Here is a 19,876-nt window from a genome sequence, read left to right as displayed (position 1 = left end):
GACTCAGCTCTGACTGTGATTCACTGAGTCTTCCAGTCTGTTTCTGACCATTTGAAGAGAGATTTGTTTTTTTGTTGGTCAACTCATCACTGGTGGAGGAAATTATTCAGATGATTAACTAGTAAAAATAGCAATAATATGTAACAACAACGATGTAAAAAAATACCTAGGGTGCAGAAATATTAACAAATAATATGTTAAAAAGCTAAGCATCAAAAGTTTAATTTTATATGTTTCCATATAAAATTAAAGTGCATTTTCTCAGTCTTTTCATGAATTTGTTGTCAAGTTTTTCTGCTATCAATTGGAAGATTTGCTTCCTAATCTGCCTTTTAACTAAATTATTTAACTGGTTTCATTTTTTTGTTTAACAGGATTGAAGTTGAAGGAGTTTCACCTCTGTTGATCATTGGTAGTAAATTGTCTATTCTTTAATAGAATATTTCGTTTTTTTAGGCCTATTCTTTTTCATAAAATAGGCGTTTTTCCAGTTATTACTTTGTTTTTGTCAACACCGTCAGTCACAATAAATAGCAAATGTTTTTATTGTATTTGGTCTAATATGTGTTTAGAGTTTTTAAATCATTATCTTGCATTCTTAGTACACATATATGCTGTTAATTGTTGAATATTCATGTTGTTCATTTTATATAGCCTACTGTTTCACGTGTACTCCTTTTAAAAGATCTAACATTATACAACGTTTACTTTAAGCCTAAATAGAAAAAGTTATGCTTTTTTTTAATTTAACAAACATATTTGTGTATTAAAAGAGTATCACAATCACACAATTAAACACAAATAACCTGCTGTTTCTCATCAGTCTGTGATGTTGGTGTTTTGTTTTTTTTTTACTTTGGCCCAAGGGTTTACATGAAGTGGGCGGGGCTTCGAAACCCAAAGTAAAAAAAAAAAAAGCAGAAGGGACTTTCCGACGTTGACTGTAGGCTACCGAGACACCAGAGAAGATATTTAGCATTCAAAACGTAACAAGGAGAAACTGGTTTTAATCATTTAAAGTAAGTAGTGGTTAATGCTCCTGTTTCTGTGTGTGGTCGGAGCAGCTGATCGCTGTGTGTTCTTTGTTAAGTACGCACTATGGCTGAGACGACATGTTATTACAGGTCTGCCTGTTAGGGTAAAGTGCGTAGCAGAGTTACGGTCTTGTACCAACGTTTTCTGAAAAACCATGAGCTCGAACGCATTGAAATGACTTGATCAAATTAATAACCCGACCGTTTTCATATTTCACGAACTAATAAGAAATGTGCACACATACTGCCTCTTGTTATTGTGCGTGTTTTTATGTAAACATTGAGACGCTTTCACGCATGCGCCAACTGCCTTTTATTTTAAATGATTTTAAAACATGTTTTCAACAACACACATTATTACAAGTCTGTGTAAGAGTTAAACAGAGAGGATGTTCTGCTCTGCTTGTTTAGTCTTTCTTTCTTGTTTATTTTTTTAACATATAGAGTCCAGGGGACTACAGATGAAAAACTATTCTGGCATTTTTAACCCATATATAATCATGTGTTGTATAAATGTGCACTGTCTCCTTCTTAAATGAACTGAATTGAAGCAGACAGACACTGACACAGTCCAAGTGGTTGTATCAACTGCCTTTATTTATGGTATCATCAACTATTAACAGGATGTAGATGTCAGTTGACTCACTTCCTTTTTTAACGGCCAATCAGAAACATCCGCCTAGACTTACATGCAACCACAGCATTGCTAAAACACTGAACAAGGAAGGTAGTAAAGGCTGTTTGGACAAACTTGTAAGTAGTCATTTACAATTTGTTTAAACTTTAACATTTAATTACTGTGCATATTGTATATTGTTGTAAATGTTTCAGTGTGTTTGTCAGTTATATATCATAGTTAACAGAAAACACATTTCTCTGATCCCTTATCAGACTCTAAATGTATTTATTGGCCAAGTATGTTCTCTCTAAGGAATCTGACCCCAGCTCATATTAAAACTAAATTCAAAACAATGCAGAGGAAGACAGAAAGAAAACTGAGTGAGCACTAGAGTGACAAAAAGGTTTTGGAAAAATTTGATCACAAAGAATGTGAAAATTAAATAAAGGGAGATTTCACAGTTTTTTCATATGCTTTCACAAAGCTTTCACAAATCTTAAACTGGGTTTTTTTGAGAATTTTTAACCTCTCAAGGATAATTTAGTCCATATTTGACAAGTCTGGATATAGTGGTTTTGGAACTGGATTTGGTCCAATGTGCATATACATATGAAAAAAAAAGAGAAAAGAAATGAAGCCAATAAACTCTGACATGACCGGGCAGTTTTCAAACCTTACTACTATAGGAAAACCCTTTAGTAGTTTTTAGTGTTTATGAACATTGAGGAACATTTCCTCTCATGCTCAGACCACACAATGTTAACTGTGTGGTTTGGGGGATTTCTAGTTAAAATGGGAGACATTTAGTTGAAAACTAAAAGTTTTGTTCTAGATTAGACATCAAATGTTATTTCAAAATGCATTTCCCCTGTTATCTTACATTAAACGTGTTAAAACGTAATATGTAATGTATTATATGTATTAAGGGGTGTGCAAAAAAATCGATTCTCATTCAAATCGCGATTCAAGCTCTACCGATTCATATTGTTTTATTAAAATAAATAAATAAATAAATAGGCTTTTGTGAAATGATTTTAAAACATGTTTTCAACATCACACGTTACTACAAGTCTGTGCAAGAATTAAACAGCTCTGCTTGTTCAGTCTTTCTTGTTTATTTGTATTTTAAAAAGTTTTTATTTTTGTAACATATAGAGTCCAGGGGACTACAGATGCAAAATATGAATAATCCAACTGACTGTAACTGGCTTTATTTATGATATCAACATCTATTAACAGAAAGTAGGTGTCAGTTGACTCACTTCCTTTTTAACTTATTGCTAAAACAGTGAACAAGGAGTGAACAAGGAGGACAGACTATAATACAGACATGCAGAAGAAGAAAAATCTGAAAACTGAGTGAGCACTAGGGATGTGAAAGGAAACTAGAAAATGCATTTCCTGTAGAAAATGCGTGGGAATGCTGAATAGTTGAATTGCTAAAGCTAAACTGGATGAATAGCTTAAATCCGTAAGAAGAAGGTGAAGTAGTGAGAACAGTTGAAAAAGTGGAAATCGTTTTAATAAGTATGAATTTCATTAAAAAGTTAAAAGTTGACACTAAACTAAATTGTTGGCTTTAAAAGTTGAATAATGACAAAAGATGTAGAACATTGTGAGTTCTGAGTATATTTTCTAACTGATAATGACTCACAAATGCAAATATGAAACAAATTGTATGAAAAATCTTAAAGCTCAAATGCATTGCACTGCGCTGCTGAAACATCTGGAAAATTGTCAGAGTTGGAAGCTAAACTGCATTACCTAAGTGAAGAGCTAAAATACATCGTTAGAAAAGCTGTAATTCTGTCAAAGATGAAAGTTGAGATGAATTATCTGAAAAGGCTGAAAGAAGAAATGCTTTGTATTATTATCAGACATACACTGCATATAACGAAAAAGCATCAATCTAGCTGAGATGAGATGTGAAATATATTAGGTGAAAAGAATGGGGCTGAACAAGAGGAAAGAGAGGAAAGAGAGAAGGGAAGAAAGAAGAGAGAGAAGGAGAGGAAACAGAGGAGAGAAAGAGAGGAGAGAAAAAAGGAAAAAAAGAGAAAGACAGCACCTTCCAATTTCTACTAGTCGTTAACTGTCTTGCTCAGGGACACATTGATTGAACCCGGGTCCCCCACGTCAAAAGTATGTGTCATTACCACTACGCTATGACACTCAATAGATGGTAGGTGCTCCGTCAGCTCTAATAAAGCCTTTCTTCAGCTGTAATGACCACACCCGCTGTTAATATGTCACCTGTGCCACACTGCAGCTATTCAGAGACAAGAGCAAGATCTCAAATAGAGGCTCAGACTGGCAAAACGATAACTGCTATCAGTCAAATGACATCATCTTGAGCACCACAAGGCCTTTGTGGAGAGAGGGAGGGAGATAGAGAGAGACAGAAGGAGGGAGGGAGAGAGGGAGTGAGAGAAAGGAAGGGAGGGAGGGAGAGAGAGAGAGGAGTGATATAGAGAGAGAGTGAGAAGGAGGGAGCGAGAGAGGTAGAGAGGGAGAGAAACAGAGACAGAGGAGGGAGGAAGACAGAGAAGGAAGGAGGGGGACAGAGAAGGAGGGAAGGAGACAGAGACATAAACAGAGAAGGATGGAGAGAGGGAGGGGGGGGGAGGGAGAGACAGAAGGAGGGAGGAAGAGACAGAGAATGAGGGAGGGAGACAGAGAAAAGAGAAAGAGAGGGAGGGAGGAAGGGATAGAGAAAGAGAGGGAGGAAGGGAGGGATGGAGACAGAGACAAAGAACAAGGGAGGGAGACAGAGAAGTAGGGAGGGAGACAGAGAAGTAGGGAGGGAGACAGAGAAGTAGGGAGGGAGACAGAGAGAGACAGAGAATGAGGGAGGGAGACAGAGAAAAGAGAAAGAGAGGGAGGGAGGAAGTGATAGAGAAAGAGAGGGAGGAAGGGAGGGATGGAGACAGAGACAAAGAACAAGGGAGGGAGACAGAGAAGTAGGGAGGGAGACAGAGAGAGACGGAGAAGGAGGGAGGAGGAGGGAGATAAAGACAGAGGAGGAAGGGAGACAGACAGACAGACAGACAAACAGAAGTGGAACACAAAGGATATAGACTAATGTTCATAATAATGTCTGTAGTATTCAAGTTGACTGTCTGTGAAAGTGTTGTCATGGCTACTAAGTACCTGTGACCATGTTTGTAAACATCCTTTGATGTCTGTGATGAGATCTCTTTGATCTGTCATCAGTCAACAACCAGAGCACCTGCTGTTAATATGTCACCTGTGGCACACTGCAGCTATTCAGAGACACTGACAGCAAGCTCTCAAATAAAGGCTCAGACTGGCAAAATGATACGGGGTATCAGTTAAATGACGTCATCCTGAGCACCACAAGGCCTTTGTGAACGTATCGGTATAAAATTCATGTGGGCATATCAAAAATAAATAAATATATGGGCATATCAGCGATTTAAAAAAGTGGTTCACTCTGCATTTCGCTCGGAAATGTGGAGAATGTTAAACAGGGCAGCGAATGGAGGAAGGTGTGGAACTCGTCATTTGGAAGCTCAACAAGCCAAAAGTAAAAGGCGTATCACAAAACTGAGGAAAAAATACCTGTTTATGTTTGCCTGAAACTAGACAAACATACCTACGTTTTAATGTATAAATTGTGTATGACAAGTAGATATTGTGGGCGTGAGAGCAATTTATAGAGAAGGGACAAAGATAATTTTTTCAAGGCTCTGTGATCTGGCTATGACATCATCCACTCTAGCTCGCGCAATACACACTCATTATAAACGCAAAAAATCCTGAAATGATCACTAAACTTAAACAGCTTTTTCACAAACATTTTTAAAAGTTTGAATCACGTCTGTAGGTGAAAGAATGTAGGAGGAGATACATTTTGAAGCAGAAGAGGATTTGAGGGATTTGAAGCCTGATCTCATTGACTTCAATGTTAAACAAAGTGTTAAAAAGCTTAATATTTTAAAAAGTATAAATAGTAGAAAAAAAGTTGAAGAAGTCCCATCATCAGCTGAAAGAGCCGAACATTTTAAAAGTTGAATGGTTTTAATAGCTGAATGTATGCAGAAGTTACGGACAGCCAAAAAACGCACGGAATAATAAAATGGCCCAACAGAATAATGATAGTTGGAATGCTGCTGAATCAGCATTCCCACTAATAAAGGGAGATTTCACTTTTATTTATGCTACATTGCATTTACTTAAGTACTGTTCCTAAGTACAGTCAGGGTTAGGTAGGCTACTTTACCTGAGGTTTTCCATGTTCTGCTTTTCCTATTATGCTACTTTATACTTCCACATCTCAGAAGGAAGCAATGCACTTTTTTACTGCACTACATTTATCTGATATTTTCAGTTCCAGTATTAGTTTCTTTTCAGATTTTACATAAAAACACATCATAATCTCACAAATTACACTGTTAAAAGATTTATTATAATACAACTATATCATATTAAATATTCCAGCTATATAGTTGTGACCTGCTGCACATTTCTAAGCTCATATTTAACCTCTTACATAGTTTTTGTGGACTAAAAGCCAAATAAATGTAAACATTTAATTAATTTTCAGTCTGTCTTTGATTATATCTTAGCCTGGTTGACACCAGACCCTTCTCAGTTGTAACTGAGAGTGGGTCTGGACAAGTTTCATTCACAGACCATTTCCAAAGGGGTGTCACCAACGGACACCGCTCAAATGCCTCTGGGTGCAATTGGCTAGTCCTTCAACCAATCAGACCAACGATACGGGTGACGTAGCAGCGACAGCGGCATCAACGGGTTGCTGCCGAAGTGGTGGCCATCATGTTGAATGTAAACAAAAAGCTGCTTGCAGTCGCTGCACTGTTATCATCGTGTAAAGCCCGCCTCAACGGTTGTGATTGGTGTAAAGCCCACCTCAACGGTTGTGATTGGTGTAAAGCCCACCTCAACGGTTGTGATTGGTGCCTCAATTTGGAAACATTGGAAATGGGCTTGAATGGACTCTCAGACGGACTTGCAGAGCAAATCTCAAATTTGCCGGAAGTTCGTCAGGGTTTTCCAAGGCTAATTATATCTGCCTGTTAGCGTGGAAATGTAACATTGAAAATTAACAAATAAATGATTTCCTTGCTCAAGTCCTTTACACAAGTCTTAAAAAGTGTTTTGGCTTCCTGTAGTTTTTGTGTTTCAGCTGCAGGAATAGAAATGGCTGAGAAGAGGAAAAAGAGGAAGCAATCCACCTCTTCGTCTGAAGAGCCAATGAGGTAATGTCTACAGCCGATCATAAATGGGCAGATGTGATGTCATAAACAAGAGAAAACACTCTGTAAATAAAGTTTTATGGTGCAGAAGAACTACAAACACCTTTTTTAGTAAATCAATCTCTTCTCTTAAAAGTTCACAGACGAGTGAAGCTGAGACCGCAGCTCCCAGTGCTGTCTCTATGAAGAGTGATGCGTCCATGTACGAGCCGCTCAGATTTGGTGTTGAAAAGGCACAAAGGTCATTTAATTTTATGTATTCTGTTATGTTTATGTTAAAACGGTAATCCTAAACTTTGTGCACTATTAACTAGGGCTGCATGGATGAATGGATTAGTTGTTTGGTCTCTAAAATGTCAGAAAATGGTGAAAAATGTGTATCAGTTTGGAAAAGCCCAAGATGACATCCTCAAATGTCTTGTTTTGTCCACAACTCAAAGATATTAAGTTTACTGTCACAGAGGAGAGAAGACACTAGAACATATAAACATTTAACAAACTGGAAGCAGAGAAGTTTGACTCAAACCGATTCTCAAAATAGTTGCAGATTGATTTAATAGTATAACTAATCGATTAATCTTTGGAGCTCTATTATTAATATACATTTTGTATGTTATAGATGTCTTCCTGGTTGCTGAATGAGTCACTAAGGTTTACATGAGTAAAACGATTTCTCTTTTTAGTTCACGGTCGAGGGGAGATGAGCCGACAGCTCCCAGTGTTGTCTCTATGAAGAGTGATGCGTCCATGTACGAGCCGCTCAGATTTGGTTATGAAAAGACACAGAGGTAATCAAATGGAATGTATTGTGTAAACAAAATAGAGTATATTGCTTCTAAAAACATAAAGGTTATTCAGTGATTCCTTCCGTTAATCAGTTTCATGCAGAGAATGACTGAATCAATTTTAAATTACAGCAACTTAAAATTTAAAAAACATTCACGAAGTATAAACATAAACAGTAGACTTATGTATATATTATTCCTACAAAACTCGGTAGCACCGAGATCGGAAGTGGCTGATGATATGCCACTAGTGGTACAGCGTTAATGCTGATCCCGTGTGCCATACAGCTTGTATTCCACTGGCACATACCGGTTCCTAACGCCAGGCAGGGTTGTGTACCGAAACCCGGTTTCTAAACGACCGGTATCTACCGGTCTGAATGACAACGCAGATTTCAGTTCCTCATTTAAGTGCCACTTAAATGCCTGCGCTGCACTCTGGTGCTCAGAAATGGATGTTACATGCATCAGAAGCACCGCTGCATGTGACGCTAGTTAACACATAACTAGTTAACATGACACTTGGCAGCCGGTAATTTTAGCCTAACGCTAGCTAGTTGCTGGCTTAAACACAGTTAGTATTCTGAAAGCTAAACGGTCTAACGTGTGACTGTATTTCACTGGAAAAGATTCCAACATGGGGACGTATAGCAGTCTGCAGCTAAAATCACAGATAAGACTAGCGGCACTTTGAGAAACCATGGTCACTGCCAGAGTCGGAGTTGTCGGAGAAACAACACTGAAGGGACTTAATGGTGCGTTCATTTGCACCTCGTGAACTCATTTTGCATTCAATATTGTTGTAAAGTTCCCTTCTAGCATCTAGTGGTTCTTCTTTTTGTTGTTTAACAGCAATTGACTGGGGAAATAAGTTATTATTATTACATTTAAAATTAAATTTGACCATATGAACTTAGCAACAAACAAGCATTCTTTAATGTCACCAACTGTCATTTTGTATCAGTTTACACACCGGCACCGGTATCGGCACCGTTTTAAAAGTATCAATTTGGTGTTTCGGAGAATACTGCAACAAACAATGCGTTGAGCATAAATGTCTCTGTGGTGCTTGTAGGTCGCACGCCATCTACAGCGATCTACGGCGGCCCATGCAGTATACCCGACGCTTAAGGTGCGGGTCAGATGCTGAAGACATCCACGTCTCTCATGCACTGGATGTCCCTTCCCTTTCGTTAACTCCGCTATCTATTTCGCAAGGGCACTGTTGCTGCATTTGGGATTTAGCACCATTCAGGACGGTTGTGATTGATTTAAAAAGTTTAAAAAATAGTCCAGGCTGTGAAATTACATGAGTAAAACGATTTCTCATTTTAGTTCACAGTCGAGGGGAGATGAGCCGACAGCTCCCAGTGCTGTCTCTATGAAGAGTGATGCGTCCATGTACGAGCCGCTCAGATTTGGTGTTGAAAAGGCACAAAGGTAATTTAATTTCATGTATTCTGTAAAGTAAATACATTGCATCTAAACACATTAAGATTAATCAAAGATGAATTCTGTAAAGCAGTTTGACGCAGAGAATGACTGAATGAATGTCGTAAATTACAGAAACTCAAAGATGTAAAGAAAGTATCACACACATGCTGGAGTCATCCAGGAAAGTTTGAAATTAATGAAAAAAATGACCCTTAAACTGAAAACATGCAGATCTGTGGTTAAAAAAAACTGACCACTGACACACTTCTGGCAGGACTAACGTGTCAAGTTTTTATCATCTTACAGCGAGCTGACTGGGGAGCCGTCCAGCTGTTCGATATGTATGGAGGCTATTAGTGATCCAGTGCGATTGACCTGTGAACACTGGTCATGCAAACAGTGTGTCAGCTCAGACAACCCTGTGCACTGTGCAAAGTGTGGAAAGAAACTCAGAAAAGCTCCCGGACACCAGAAAGACACTAGTAAGTTTGAATACATTAGGGGGTGTCATGATTTTAATTTTAAACTGAGCTTTAGATTGCGACTATCGAAACCGAAAGCAGGATCGACGATTCCCCCATTATTTGCTCTCTCCACCCCGTCTACTTGTTCACGTCTAAAGAAAAAAACAACAGACACAGCCTAGCTTAACGGCTGGTAGCATCCAGATGAAGACCGGCTATTGTTACAAAAGAACTGGAAAATCCTCCTGCTGCCCTGTAGTCACCGTGTGGCAATATTTTGCCTTCCCCGTGAGCGAGTTGTGGAAACAAACAACGTAAAGCCTGTGGGCTCTGACGCGACTCCATGGTGCATTCATGCGCACCTTGGTAAACTAGTGGTGCACTAATGTGAACCTCGTAAACTCTGAGAAACTTAAACTGTTGTTGGAAAGTATACTTCTGCCATTTTGGGGCTGCTATTGTGACATTGAAAAAAAAGGTTTAAATTGAAAACTCAAATTGAATCGTGGATTTGGAGAATCGTGACACCCTATTTTACATGAACTACTACTACATTTAATGCAAGCAAAAGATTAATACGTCATCATCACTGTTGAAATTTTATAATTTGCAAGCATGCATGTGATTGTTACAGGGGGCAGCCGTCTTTTAAATGCAAAGAAGAATCATAGAAAAGCAATGCAACAGAAATTTTCTTGGACATCTGAAGGTTTGGGTGACCAAAAGAACCCCCTGAACAGCATCTACACCACACTCTTCATCAACCCTGGAGAGAGTGAAGGGCCACATGAAGAACAATCATTCAGACACTTCAAACGTACAAAACAACAATCTGCAGAAACATTAATCAACCTCAATTACATCTTCAAACGGTCACCTGGCCAAGAGAAACCCCCCAGAACAGTCCTGACGAAGGGCGTTGCAGGAATTGGAAAATCATTTTCTGTGCAGAAATTCATTCTTGATTGGGCCGAGGAGAGAGCTAACCTGGATATTGATTTTGTTTTCAATCTTGCTTTCCGAGAGCTGAATCTGAGTACAGAAAACAAAAGCTTGAATGAGCTCCTGACTGATCATCACCCTGCGCTCCATGATCTGAGAGATTCAGAAGATTTCGTCAAAGCCAGGGTTATTGTGATCCTGGACGGCCTGGATGAAAGCAGACTTCAACTGGACTTCGAGAACAAGCCAGTAACATCTGTCAGTGAAGTAACATCTGTTAGTAATCTCCTAGTGAACCTCATCCAGGGAAACCTTCTTCCTGATGCCAACGTGTGGATAACATCCCGTCCAGCAGCAGCCAATCAGATCCCTGCAGAGTTTGTTGACATGGTGACGGAGATAAGAGGGTTCAGTGACCCACAAAAAGAAGAATACTTCAGGAGGAGATTCAGTAATGACTTGAGTCTTGCTGACAGGATCATTTCACACATTCACTCATCGCAAAGTCTCGACGTCATGTGCCAGATCCCAATCTTCTGCTGGATTTTGGCCGTATTATTTCAGGAGATCTTTGGGGGAGAAGAGAAAGCTGAGACTCCCCAAACTCTCACAGAGATGATGGCACATTTCCTGCTTTCCCAGACAAAACGCAGAAGCAGAAAATATGACAAGAAGACTGAGGAAAACAAAGAGAGACTTCTGAAGACACACAGAGAATTTCTTCTGAAACTCGGCAAGCTTGCATTTGTTCAGCTGCAGAATAACAACCTCATCTTCTACGATGAAGACCTGGAAGACTGTGGCATTGACATACGAGAGGCATCCGTCTACTCTGGATTTTGCAGTGCAGTTCTTAGGGAAGAAGAAGTCTTTTCCCAGAAAAAGATCTTCTTCTTTGTACACCTGACCATACAGGAGTTCTTTGCAGCTCTTTATGTCTATGACTGTTTCACCAACAAGAATACAAAAGATCTCTGCAACTTCCTTGATCTGAAGGACGAAGAACATACCTTACTTGATCTTCTGAAGATGACCGTTGACCAAGTGTTGGAGAAGAAGAACGGCCACCTGGACTTCTTCTTGCGATTCCTCCTTGGCCTCATGGCAGAACCCAACCGGAGAGTCCTTCAGGGTCTGCTGACATCGCCGGACTCAAGCCAAGATACCGACAAGAAAATCTTGACTCACCTCAAAGCCATCCGAAGAAAGGCCCTCTCTCCAGACAGTTGCATCAACCTCTTCCAGACCATGGTCGAGATGAGAGACCATAAAGTCAAAGATGAGATTCAGGAATATCTCAAACTGTCAGAACGTTCAAAAACAGAGCTGACTCCACTGCACTGCTCTGCGCTGGCCTACATGCTGCAGGTATCGAAAGATGATCTGGAGTTGTTGGACTTGAAGAATTTCAACACATCAGAGGAAGGCCGAAGGAGGCTGATACCAGCTGTGAGGACAAGCAGAAAGGCCATGTAAGTTTACCTTCTCTGTAATATGTAACATAATCTGGTTGCACATTTATTTTTATCACATTATAACCGTATTATCCACCCCTAGATTTGCAGACTGCAAAGTGACTGAAGAATGGGTCAAACATCTGGCCTTTGGTCTCAAGTTCCCCTTCTCAGCTCTGAGAGATCTGGATCTGAGCAACAATGACCTGAAAGATTCAGGAGTAAAACTGCTCTGTGATGGACTGTCGAGTCAATGCTGCAGACTGAAGAAACTGAGGTATTACCCTTAAATTCCACCACGTGCATTTGTTCTTAGTTCCGGTGGCGCATCCGGCGGCAGCAATCGCAGCCACTCAAGTAAATGCTTGCGATACACCAGCTGCAGCGCAGAAGCAGCGCAGAAGCATCCCAATTGTGGCATTCCGCTCTGCTTCGCTAAAAATACGTGCCCAGTCTATTTTTGATGGAGCCGTCGGTTGTTTGACAGGCCGGGCAGGGTGTGCAATGGCTAGAGCATCAGTTACATTTCCAAAATAAACACCTTTGATCAGTTTCGTTCATAACTAAACTAGATGGAAGAAACCAGGAAAACACTCCGCTTTGATACACTCCCAGTGTGGTATAACGAATCTCTACGTACGAGACAAAGCCTCAGCCTGAACGCGTCACATTCGTGCCTGATGGATTTTGGGGTTAGACGTTTACATAGCCACAATGCTTCCTGCCTCAGTACTTCCACCATCAAATTTTCGTGTAAAACTAATTTTCTCCACTCCATAAACTACACCCTGTGTTTTCTCAGTCTGTCAGGCTGTCAGATCACAGAAGAAGGCTGTGATTATCTGGCCAAGGCTCTGAAGTCCAACCCTTCCCATCTGACAGAGCTGGACCTGAGCTACAACAATCTGGGAGAATCAGGAAAGAAGCTGCTCTCTGAGCTGAAGGACGATACACAATACAAGCTCGACATACTCAAGTAATTACAATACCAGATTTACATATTTTCGGGTTGTACATTCGTTCGTCCGATTCTTGCTAACGTGATATCTAAGGAACTCCTGGGGGATTCAAATTACTTTGCCATTTTTGTTGCAGTCATCATTGATCCACACATTCTTCACTCATCTATACTGCACACTCCGCTCACAACTGATGGCAACACTTACCACACCTCATGTTTTTTGTAAATAGTTATCGTGTTTATAAAACCTTCATTGGCACTTTAATCTGGACTCCCCTGTTTTTCACATGCTTTGTGACAAGCAGGGGGCTCATCTGGGATCGTCCTGCTTATGACACTGCTACATCATAATGCTCTGCAAAAACTCTTTTTTGGCCATTATTCAACACCATAACTCAGGAACAGGGGAGACATTTGGTGGGATACTGAATTGGTTACTTATCTTGGGTGCGGTTAGAGAAATTATGATAAATACTTTCTCTCTTGTTATTTATTAAACTGTTTGCATAGAATAATATTATACTGATTATGGTGCGTTCTTTTTGTCCACCGAAGTCGATTTACGAGTGGTTTTCCGGAGTTACGAACCGGAAGTTGCAAAAAGAACGCCCCCCGAGGTCGTATATACGACTCGTCAAGTCGTCTGAACTCAGAGGACCCCGAGTTCACTTTCAAAGATGGCTACGTCGTGCATCACACATAGTAAACATTGTGGTTTTCTACAATTTTAAGCACTTTTGTCTTTGTTGTAACCAAATGAAGTCGTAGTACACATAGCACTGTATACTGCTACCTATAGGCATGTCGCTACAGTCTTATTAGGAGTTAAATACCGCCTGGTTAGTTATTTTGTAGCTCGGTTGCTATATGACAACAATGGCTTTAAGCCGAGTCTTGAGCAGAAAGCAGAGCAGTAGCCTAACGTTAATGTTGTTAACTGTGAAATATATTTGTGTAATATGTCAATAACTGGGTGAATAGAATCCTAAATGTTACTAAAAATGTTACAAAAATCCATCTTTTCTCCGACACGTAGTATTTTGTGACATAAAAGAACGCAACAACCCGCGGTTATCGTTTTTCGACACGGATGTGACGTCACACTCGAGCTACTAGTCGCGATTACAAGACAAAAAGAACGCACCATTACTATTCTTCTCTCTCTGTTAAATTGAACTGCTGTAGATATTGTTAAGAGACTAAAACACTGCTTAAACTCACAAGATAACATGGGAGCCACTGTTTTGTCCTTGTCTAAGCACGGTGTGTTCCTGAGGGCGTACATGCCCTCCAGACCAGATAGGGGAGACGTTACTGACTCTGATAAGATAAAAATTGACGACATCTACTCTGTATCATGATTTATTACATTTCACTTGGTATTATAAAAAGCAGCTGTAGAGAGCTTTTCGTTAGGTCATTGTCTCTACTATTCTGTAGTGTGGAGACTGCCTCCTTGTTGGGTTCTCAAGTAAAATGAACTTTGATATAACTTCAGTGGTTCTGTCTATGACTTGATAATGGAATAATTCTATCAGGTGCACACCTTGAAATTCTGATAGCAAAGGTTTTGAGAGAAAAACTGTCAGTTAAATGGTTGTTCTTTATCTGATAGTAATTTCTCTTTACAGTGTTGAACACGATGGAAGTCAACGGGTGAAACCGGGATTCAAGAAATGTAAGTATCAATGTAAATGCTGGACATTTGTTTCATGTTTTGAACACAGTGTTACATTGCAGTAATTTCAATGAATTGATGAATGCTGAACATTTTGCCTTTTTAAATTAGAAGAACAGGAATATTGACAATTCTTCCTGGAGGGAAGGCAACTTTTCTAAAGAATGTCTTTGTTAGTTTCTGACTGAAGTGCTGTCCAGCTATATAATTACAGTCTATGCTCCTGAAATAAAGGGTTTCTTTACTTCCAGATGCCTGTGATCTCACTTGGGACCCCGACACAGCCCACAAGAACCTCCTTCTCTCTGAAGGGAACAAAAAGGTGACCTGGGTGAAAGATGAGCAGCCATATCCCCCTCATCTGGAAAGGTTTGATCTCTGCCAGCAGGTGCTGTGTGAACAGGGTCTAGATGAGCGCTGCTACTGGGAGGTCGATGTGGAGGAGCCCTTCAACATCGGGTTAACGTACAGAAGCATTGGCAGGAAAGGGGATGGGAGAGATTGCAAGCTAGGGCGCAACGACAAGTCTTGGTGTCTGATGTGCTCTGATGAAGGTTGTTTTGTTCAGCACAGCAACAAGAAAGTAGATGTATCTTCCCTTTGCTCGCGCTCTAGTCGGCTGGGGTTGTATCTGGATTGGCCGGCTGGCACTCTGACCTTCTACAGAGTCTCCTCTGACAGTCGGACCTGCCTCCATACCTTCAAAACTACGTTCATTGAGCCCCTCTGTCCCGCTGTTGAACTTCACACTCATTCATCTGCAGTTTTTGTCAGTTAACATAGCTCAATCAACTAGATTTGCATGTGGATGGTCAGGACTTGTCCCATACAATTAAGGGACTACTGAGGTAGTCAATGAGAGAGCTGTCCGACTGGTTGTTCAGCCCAGTATATTAGTGATCTCACCACCATGGTGAAGTTTCTCCATGTTGTGTTTCCACCTCTTCTTTTGCCATGTGCTCATTTTGTTTTCCAAAGAAAAAAAGATGACATTGTGTTTTGTTTTTTTAACCAGTTAAAATTTAAATAAAAACTTTGCCAACATGGCAAGAACCAGAACTGATTAGCCAACAACTAGCTTGTGTAAGATGACCTTCCTGTTATTCATTATTTCGCATGCGCAGCATTTTGAAAAATTGCTGCAAAGCGATAAAACTCAAACCAAATACAGAGACATTCACAGAGAAAACTTGGTGACTCTCTTCAAGGGGAGAGGAAGAAGAGGAGGGAGGAGAGGTAGGTTCTGCCCAAAAAGTCACTAGATTGTCTAGAAATGAAAGTTGCTAAAGGGGGCCAAATGGCAACAATGCATGTGCTATGGGACCAAAATTTGCAGACGCCTGAAATGTTTTGCCATGTGTGTCTGTAAGACCGGACTGGAGATCGTGTTTGCGTTGTAACAAAAATCTTGAGTTGTATGACTCGCCCAGGCCGCAGTTGAGTAATATCAGCGTCCACAATGACCCGACTGCGCTGACTGACTTTGAATTAAAATACACTAAAATAAGTTACAGCACTACATGCATAAAACATATTAGAAAAACATGAAACTGTTAATTTGCACTTCCTGAAGCTAACAAGGCTTATTTCAAAGCTAAATATCAGCTCCAATCACCAGTTCTCGTTAGCATTAATAGGAACACATTGGTATCTGTTGATGAGATGAATTAGCTTCAGCAGCATCATGTACTGTATGTCTTAACTAGTCATTTCGGTGCCTAATTTGATGAAGATGGGCTTCAATGTTACATGTGAAGAGTTTATTTGCAAAAGAAAGATAAACGCCATTCTTTATCAAAACAGCCCAACTCCAGTTTGATATTTCCTGGAGTGGACATAAAAAAAATTAATTAAAGAGATTTATAAAAATGAATTCTTCATGTATTTAACCCTAATGTTGATAGGTTTCTGATTGTTTCTCTGATTCTGGGAATTTCTTATTTGAATCACTTACAATAATTTTGGAAGATTGTGCTGAAATGTACATGTCCTTATTTATCTGTTATTTTAATTGTATTATGTGTATATTATATATATATATATATATATATATTCAAAATAAACTACTAACTAAATATTTTCTCAGTGTTACATGTAACCTGTCAATAAAAGGAAGGTGTTTTCTGAATGTTGTGGTGAAAGATGTCTCACTAACCTCACACACCAGACCCAGAAATCAATCTAATGTGATATAAACATGTCACTAACGACAATAGTATTTATTTTTAACACTCAACTGAACAAATGCATCGCGGGGTTATCGGTTGTCTTCGTTTCCAGCTTTTGTCTGAATATATTTCAAATGAAAGCTACATGATGCAGTTCAAGGATCAGGATTTGTTTTAGATCTGAATTACAAAAAGGTTCAAGAATCATCATTTTAAAATCAAGTAAGTGATCTCTGATTTGAGGATGAGCTACCAGGGGAATAAAATATCTTTTGAAAAAACAAAAATGTGCTAAAAAACGATTGTTTTGTCAAGAGGATCAAATGTTTTCAGACATTTTAAAAACACTTTATATAATTTAAACCCATTTGTAGTCAGCTACTGGTTGTCTGATAGCTAACTTATACTTTAACTTACTTTATGTTCAGTTATATTTATACATACACACACAGTTGTCTCACTACTGATTTAAGATTAAAATACAAAAGAAGAAACTGAGAATGTACTCACAAGTCTGTTGTGTCTGGATGTATCACAGGCAGCTGTTAGACAGAAACAGAATGAACTAATTAAGCCCAAAATATGAATCACATCACCTATTATATTGTTGCAACTGTATTTCACCTCAAACCCTACAAACTCAACTTTCTTATCAAATACATGCAACATCTACTCACATCATACACCTCTATGCAGTTCAGTTATGTACTCTGTCAACACATTGTTTTGCCTGTGACTAGTTGTGCTTTTTATCTTCCACTAGATGTCACCATCTACATCTGCACATTTTCTGTAAATAAAACGCTGTTCTGATGTGGTTTGACTCAGCTCTGACTGTGATTCACTGACTCATCTAGTCTGTTTCAGACCTTTGAAAAAGGTTTTGGTCAGCTCATCACTGGTGGAGGAAGTTATTCAGACGATTAACTAGTAAAAATAGCAATAACGTGAGACAACCACGATGTAAAAATACAGTGCAGAAATATTAAAGGGGTGATAGAATGCAAAACCGATTTTACCCTGTCATAGTTGAATAACGACAGTTCGGTGGGTAAATAGGACATACATAGAAGCTCAAAATCCCATTGACACCTCGTTACTATGAAAATCTCATATTTTGAAACTGCCGCTGAAAACGGGCGAATCTCAACAAAGCTGGAAGTTGACGTCAACCTCTCAAAAACCGGAACCTTTGTCAGACCCATGGGTGTATTAAGAGAACGGTCACGCCCCAACATTTACATAGGCTACACAACTGACCTGAGATCAGGTAGTTTTCTGAATCTAGCTAGGTCACGCAGATATCTGTTATTCCATTACAAAATTCACTTCTGAAACTTTTTTATGCGAGAAATCAACCATATAAAGCTCAAATATGGGCCGCTTTACGAAAAAGGATGGCTAATTGCAAATCTTCTCTGACTGTGTGTCGGAGTTTAGTGCTGGTGTTGGTGCTGCCTGGGTTGCTACATCGCCGCCCTGACCGCAGTGTCAGCGAGATTGTTACGCCTGCAATCTTTTACCCGCAGCCCGCAGGTTCCATTTAATCTTATAATGGGTATGTGTGTTGAGTTATTTAAACAAACAATCGGGGAATTAAACGCCTCTTGTCCGTGAGTCTCATTGATAGAGCCGCGGTGAGATGGAGTCCATCAATGACAGCTAGCTAGCCTCCTCCTAACTCTGACATTCACAAAAATACATTCAATTGAAATCCGAAATCGGACAAGTGTTAGCTAAGCTTTGTAAGACCTTGAGGAACCTGTAATATTCATGCCGTGACGAAATTCAAACTGTAAATATACTTTAGTTATGCGAAAAAAAAAACCCCCCTTTTTTCCCCTTTTTTCGAATGGGACATATAGAACACGATCAAAAGACGCCTTACGTTCATAAAAATGCCTTAAAATCAAATCGGACACAACGGTTAGCTTTATAAGACATTGGGGGATGATGTTGTATAAGTGGCGTAACGAAATTCAAACTGTAAATATAATTTAGTTATGACGAAAGTGTAGCTAGCTAGCTGCGGTATTTCCCCATTGTAATGAATGGGACATATAGCAAGCAGCTGCTTTCCTACAAAGACGCCTCGGGTTCAGGGCTGGACTGGGACAAAAAATCGGCCCTGGCATTTTTGGGCCAGGCGGCCCACACCCACCGTGATTGGTCAGACAAATTCCCTGCAGACAGTCCTCTATAAATATGCGTGCGTTCCATTAAATGAGTTGCCTAGTGTTCAGCGTTCATTTTGGATCCTTCAAGAGGGGACTCAAGACTTATCTGTTGATCTTACACTTAAATAATTCATTCTTAGAGTTATGATTTGTATATTTATGGTATTTTTATAATTTTTTATTATTGATATTTGATATTGTATTGTCATTATTTTTATTATTACTATTTTGCTTAATATTGGCTTAGCAACTTTAAAAACAGTTTACTGTTAATTTTAACTATTGTAAGATTCATATTTTGTCGCTTTGGACACAAGTGTCTGCTAAATACAATAACCATAACTATAACCCTTCCTAAAAGCTACAATAAAGCTGAGAGTAGTATATGCCCTGGAAAAGAGCACCAATACAAGAGAAGCTAATTAAGCTATTCAAGGAACACTGATGCTTGTATCAACACTGATTTTATAGATCCACAGACTTTTCAGCTACCCAACAGGCTAACCACTAGCATTTTCAATGTAAGCTTAAGCTGTTAGGTTACCTGACAGCCACTAACTTTAATGTTACAGACAAACTGCTTGTTGTCGTTATGACGTGACACGCGAGCGCGCGAGCGCGCACGCACACACACACACACACACACACACACACACACACACACACACACACACACACACAGCCTCCCTCCCTTCCTGAGAGTCTGTGTTAATTTGCCTACTCCTTACCACATCGTCATCTACTCTCTCTTCCATCTTTTCCTCACTCGCCTCCTCCTCGCCTTCTTCCCTGACATCGTTGTTTCTGCTTCTATAGCCAGGCACCTCTCCTCCTCTACTTCAGGTAATGCTGATGTTGAAGCAGCTACTACAGACCCAAACATGTCCGAAATTCTTGAGGAATCCGCCTGTAGATTCTTA

General features: G+C 39.6%; 2 protein-coding genes across 5 annotated transcripts in view; one reads left to right on the top strand and one right to left on the bottom strand.

Annotated features, from left to right (window-relative positions):
* The window catches only part of LOC120572171, a 284,405-nt gene that overhangs the window by 61,446 nt on the left and 203,083 nt on the right, over positions 1–19,876 (bottom strand). The window lies entirely within an intron of this gene.
* LOC120572160 (NLR family CARD domain-containing protein 3-like) lies at positions 892–15,688 on the top strand. Of its 4 annotated transcripts, none has more exons than XM_039821329.1 (11): positions 892–1,019; positions 6,810–6,896; positions 7,030–7,134; positions 7,577–7,681; positions 9,014–9,118; positions 9,419–9,594; positions 10,211–11,990; positions 12,076–12,249; positions 12,775–12,948; positions 14,565–14,611; positions 14,863–15,688. In XM_039821329.1, the coding sequence occupies exons 2-11, from the start codon at positions 6,838–6,840 to the stop codon at positions 15,387–15,389; spliced, it is 3,252 nt and encodes a 1,083-aa protein (XP_039677263.1). In that variant the 5' UTR covers positions 892–1,019; positions 6,810–6,837; the 3' UTR covers positions 15,390–15,688. The 4 variants fall into 4 exon arrangements, with proteins under 4 accessions (XP_039677263.1, XP_039677266.1, XP_039677265.1 ...); XM_039821331.1 differs by having other exon boundaries at positions 894–1,019; positions 6,824–6,896; XM_039821330.1 differs by lacking the exon at positions 892–1,019 and adding an exon at positions 1,043–1,787.

Source organism: Perca fluviatilis, chromosome 14 (assembly GCF_010015445.1).
Source record: "Perca fluviatilis chromosome 14, GENO_Pfluv_1.0, whole genome shotgun sequence".
NCBI classification, from domain to species: Eukaryota; Metazoa; Chordata; class Actinopteri; order Perciformes; family Percidae; genus Perca; species Perca fluviatilis.
Note: the sequence above shows the minus strand (reverse complement) of the source record. Positions and strands in the feature narration are given on the sequence as shown.

What these genes read in the sequence shown, in the direction of transcription:
- LOC120572160 (XM_039821329.1), top strand. Translation starts at nt 6,838, where the DNA reads ATGGCTGAGAAGAGGAAAAAGAGGAAGCAATCCACCTCTTCGTCTGAA. An exon ending in GGTGTTGAAAAGGCACAAAG is followed by an intron (nt 7,135 to 7,576) that starts GTCATTTAATTT and finishes TTCTCTTTTTAG; the next exon opens with TTCACGGTCGAGGGGAGATG. An exon ending in GAAACCGGGATTCAAGAAAT is followed by an intron (nt 14,612 to 14,862) that starts GTAAGTATCAAT and finishes CTTTACTTCCAG; the next exon opens with ATGCCTGTGATCTCACTTGG.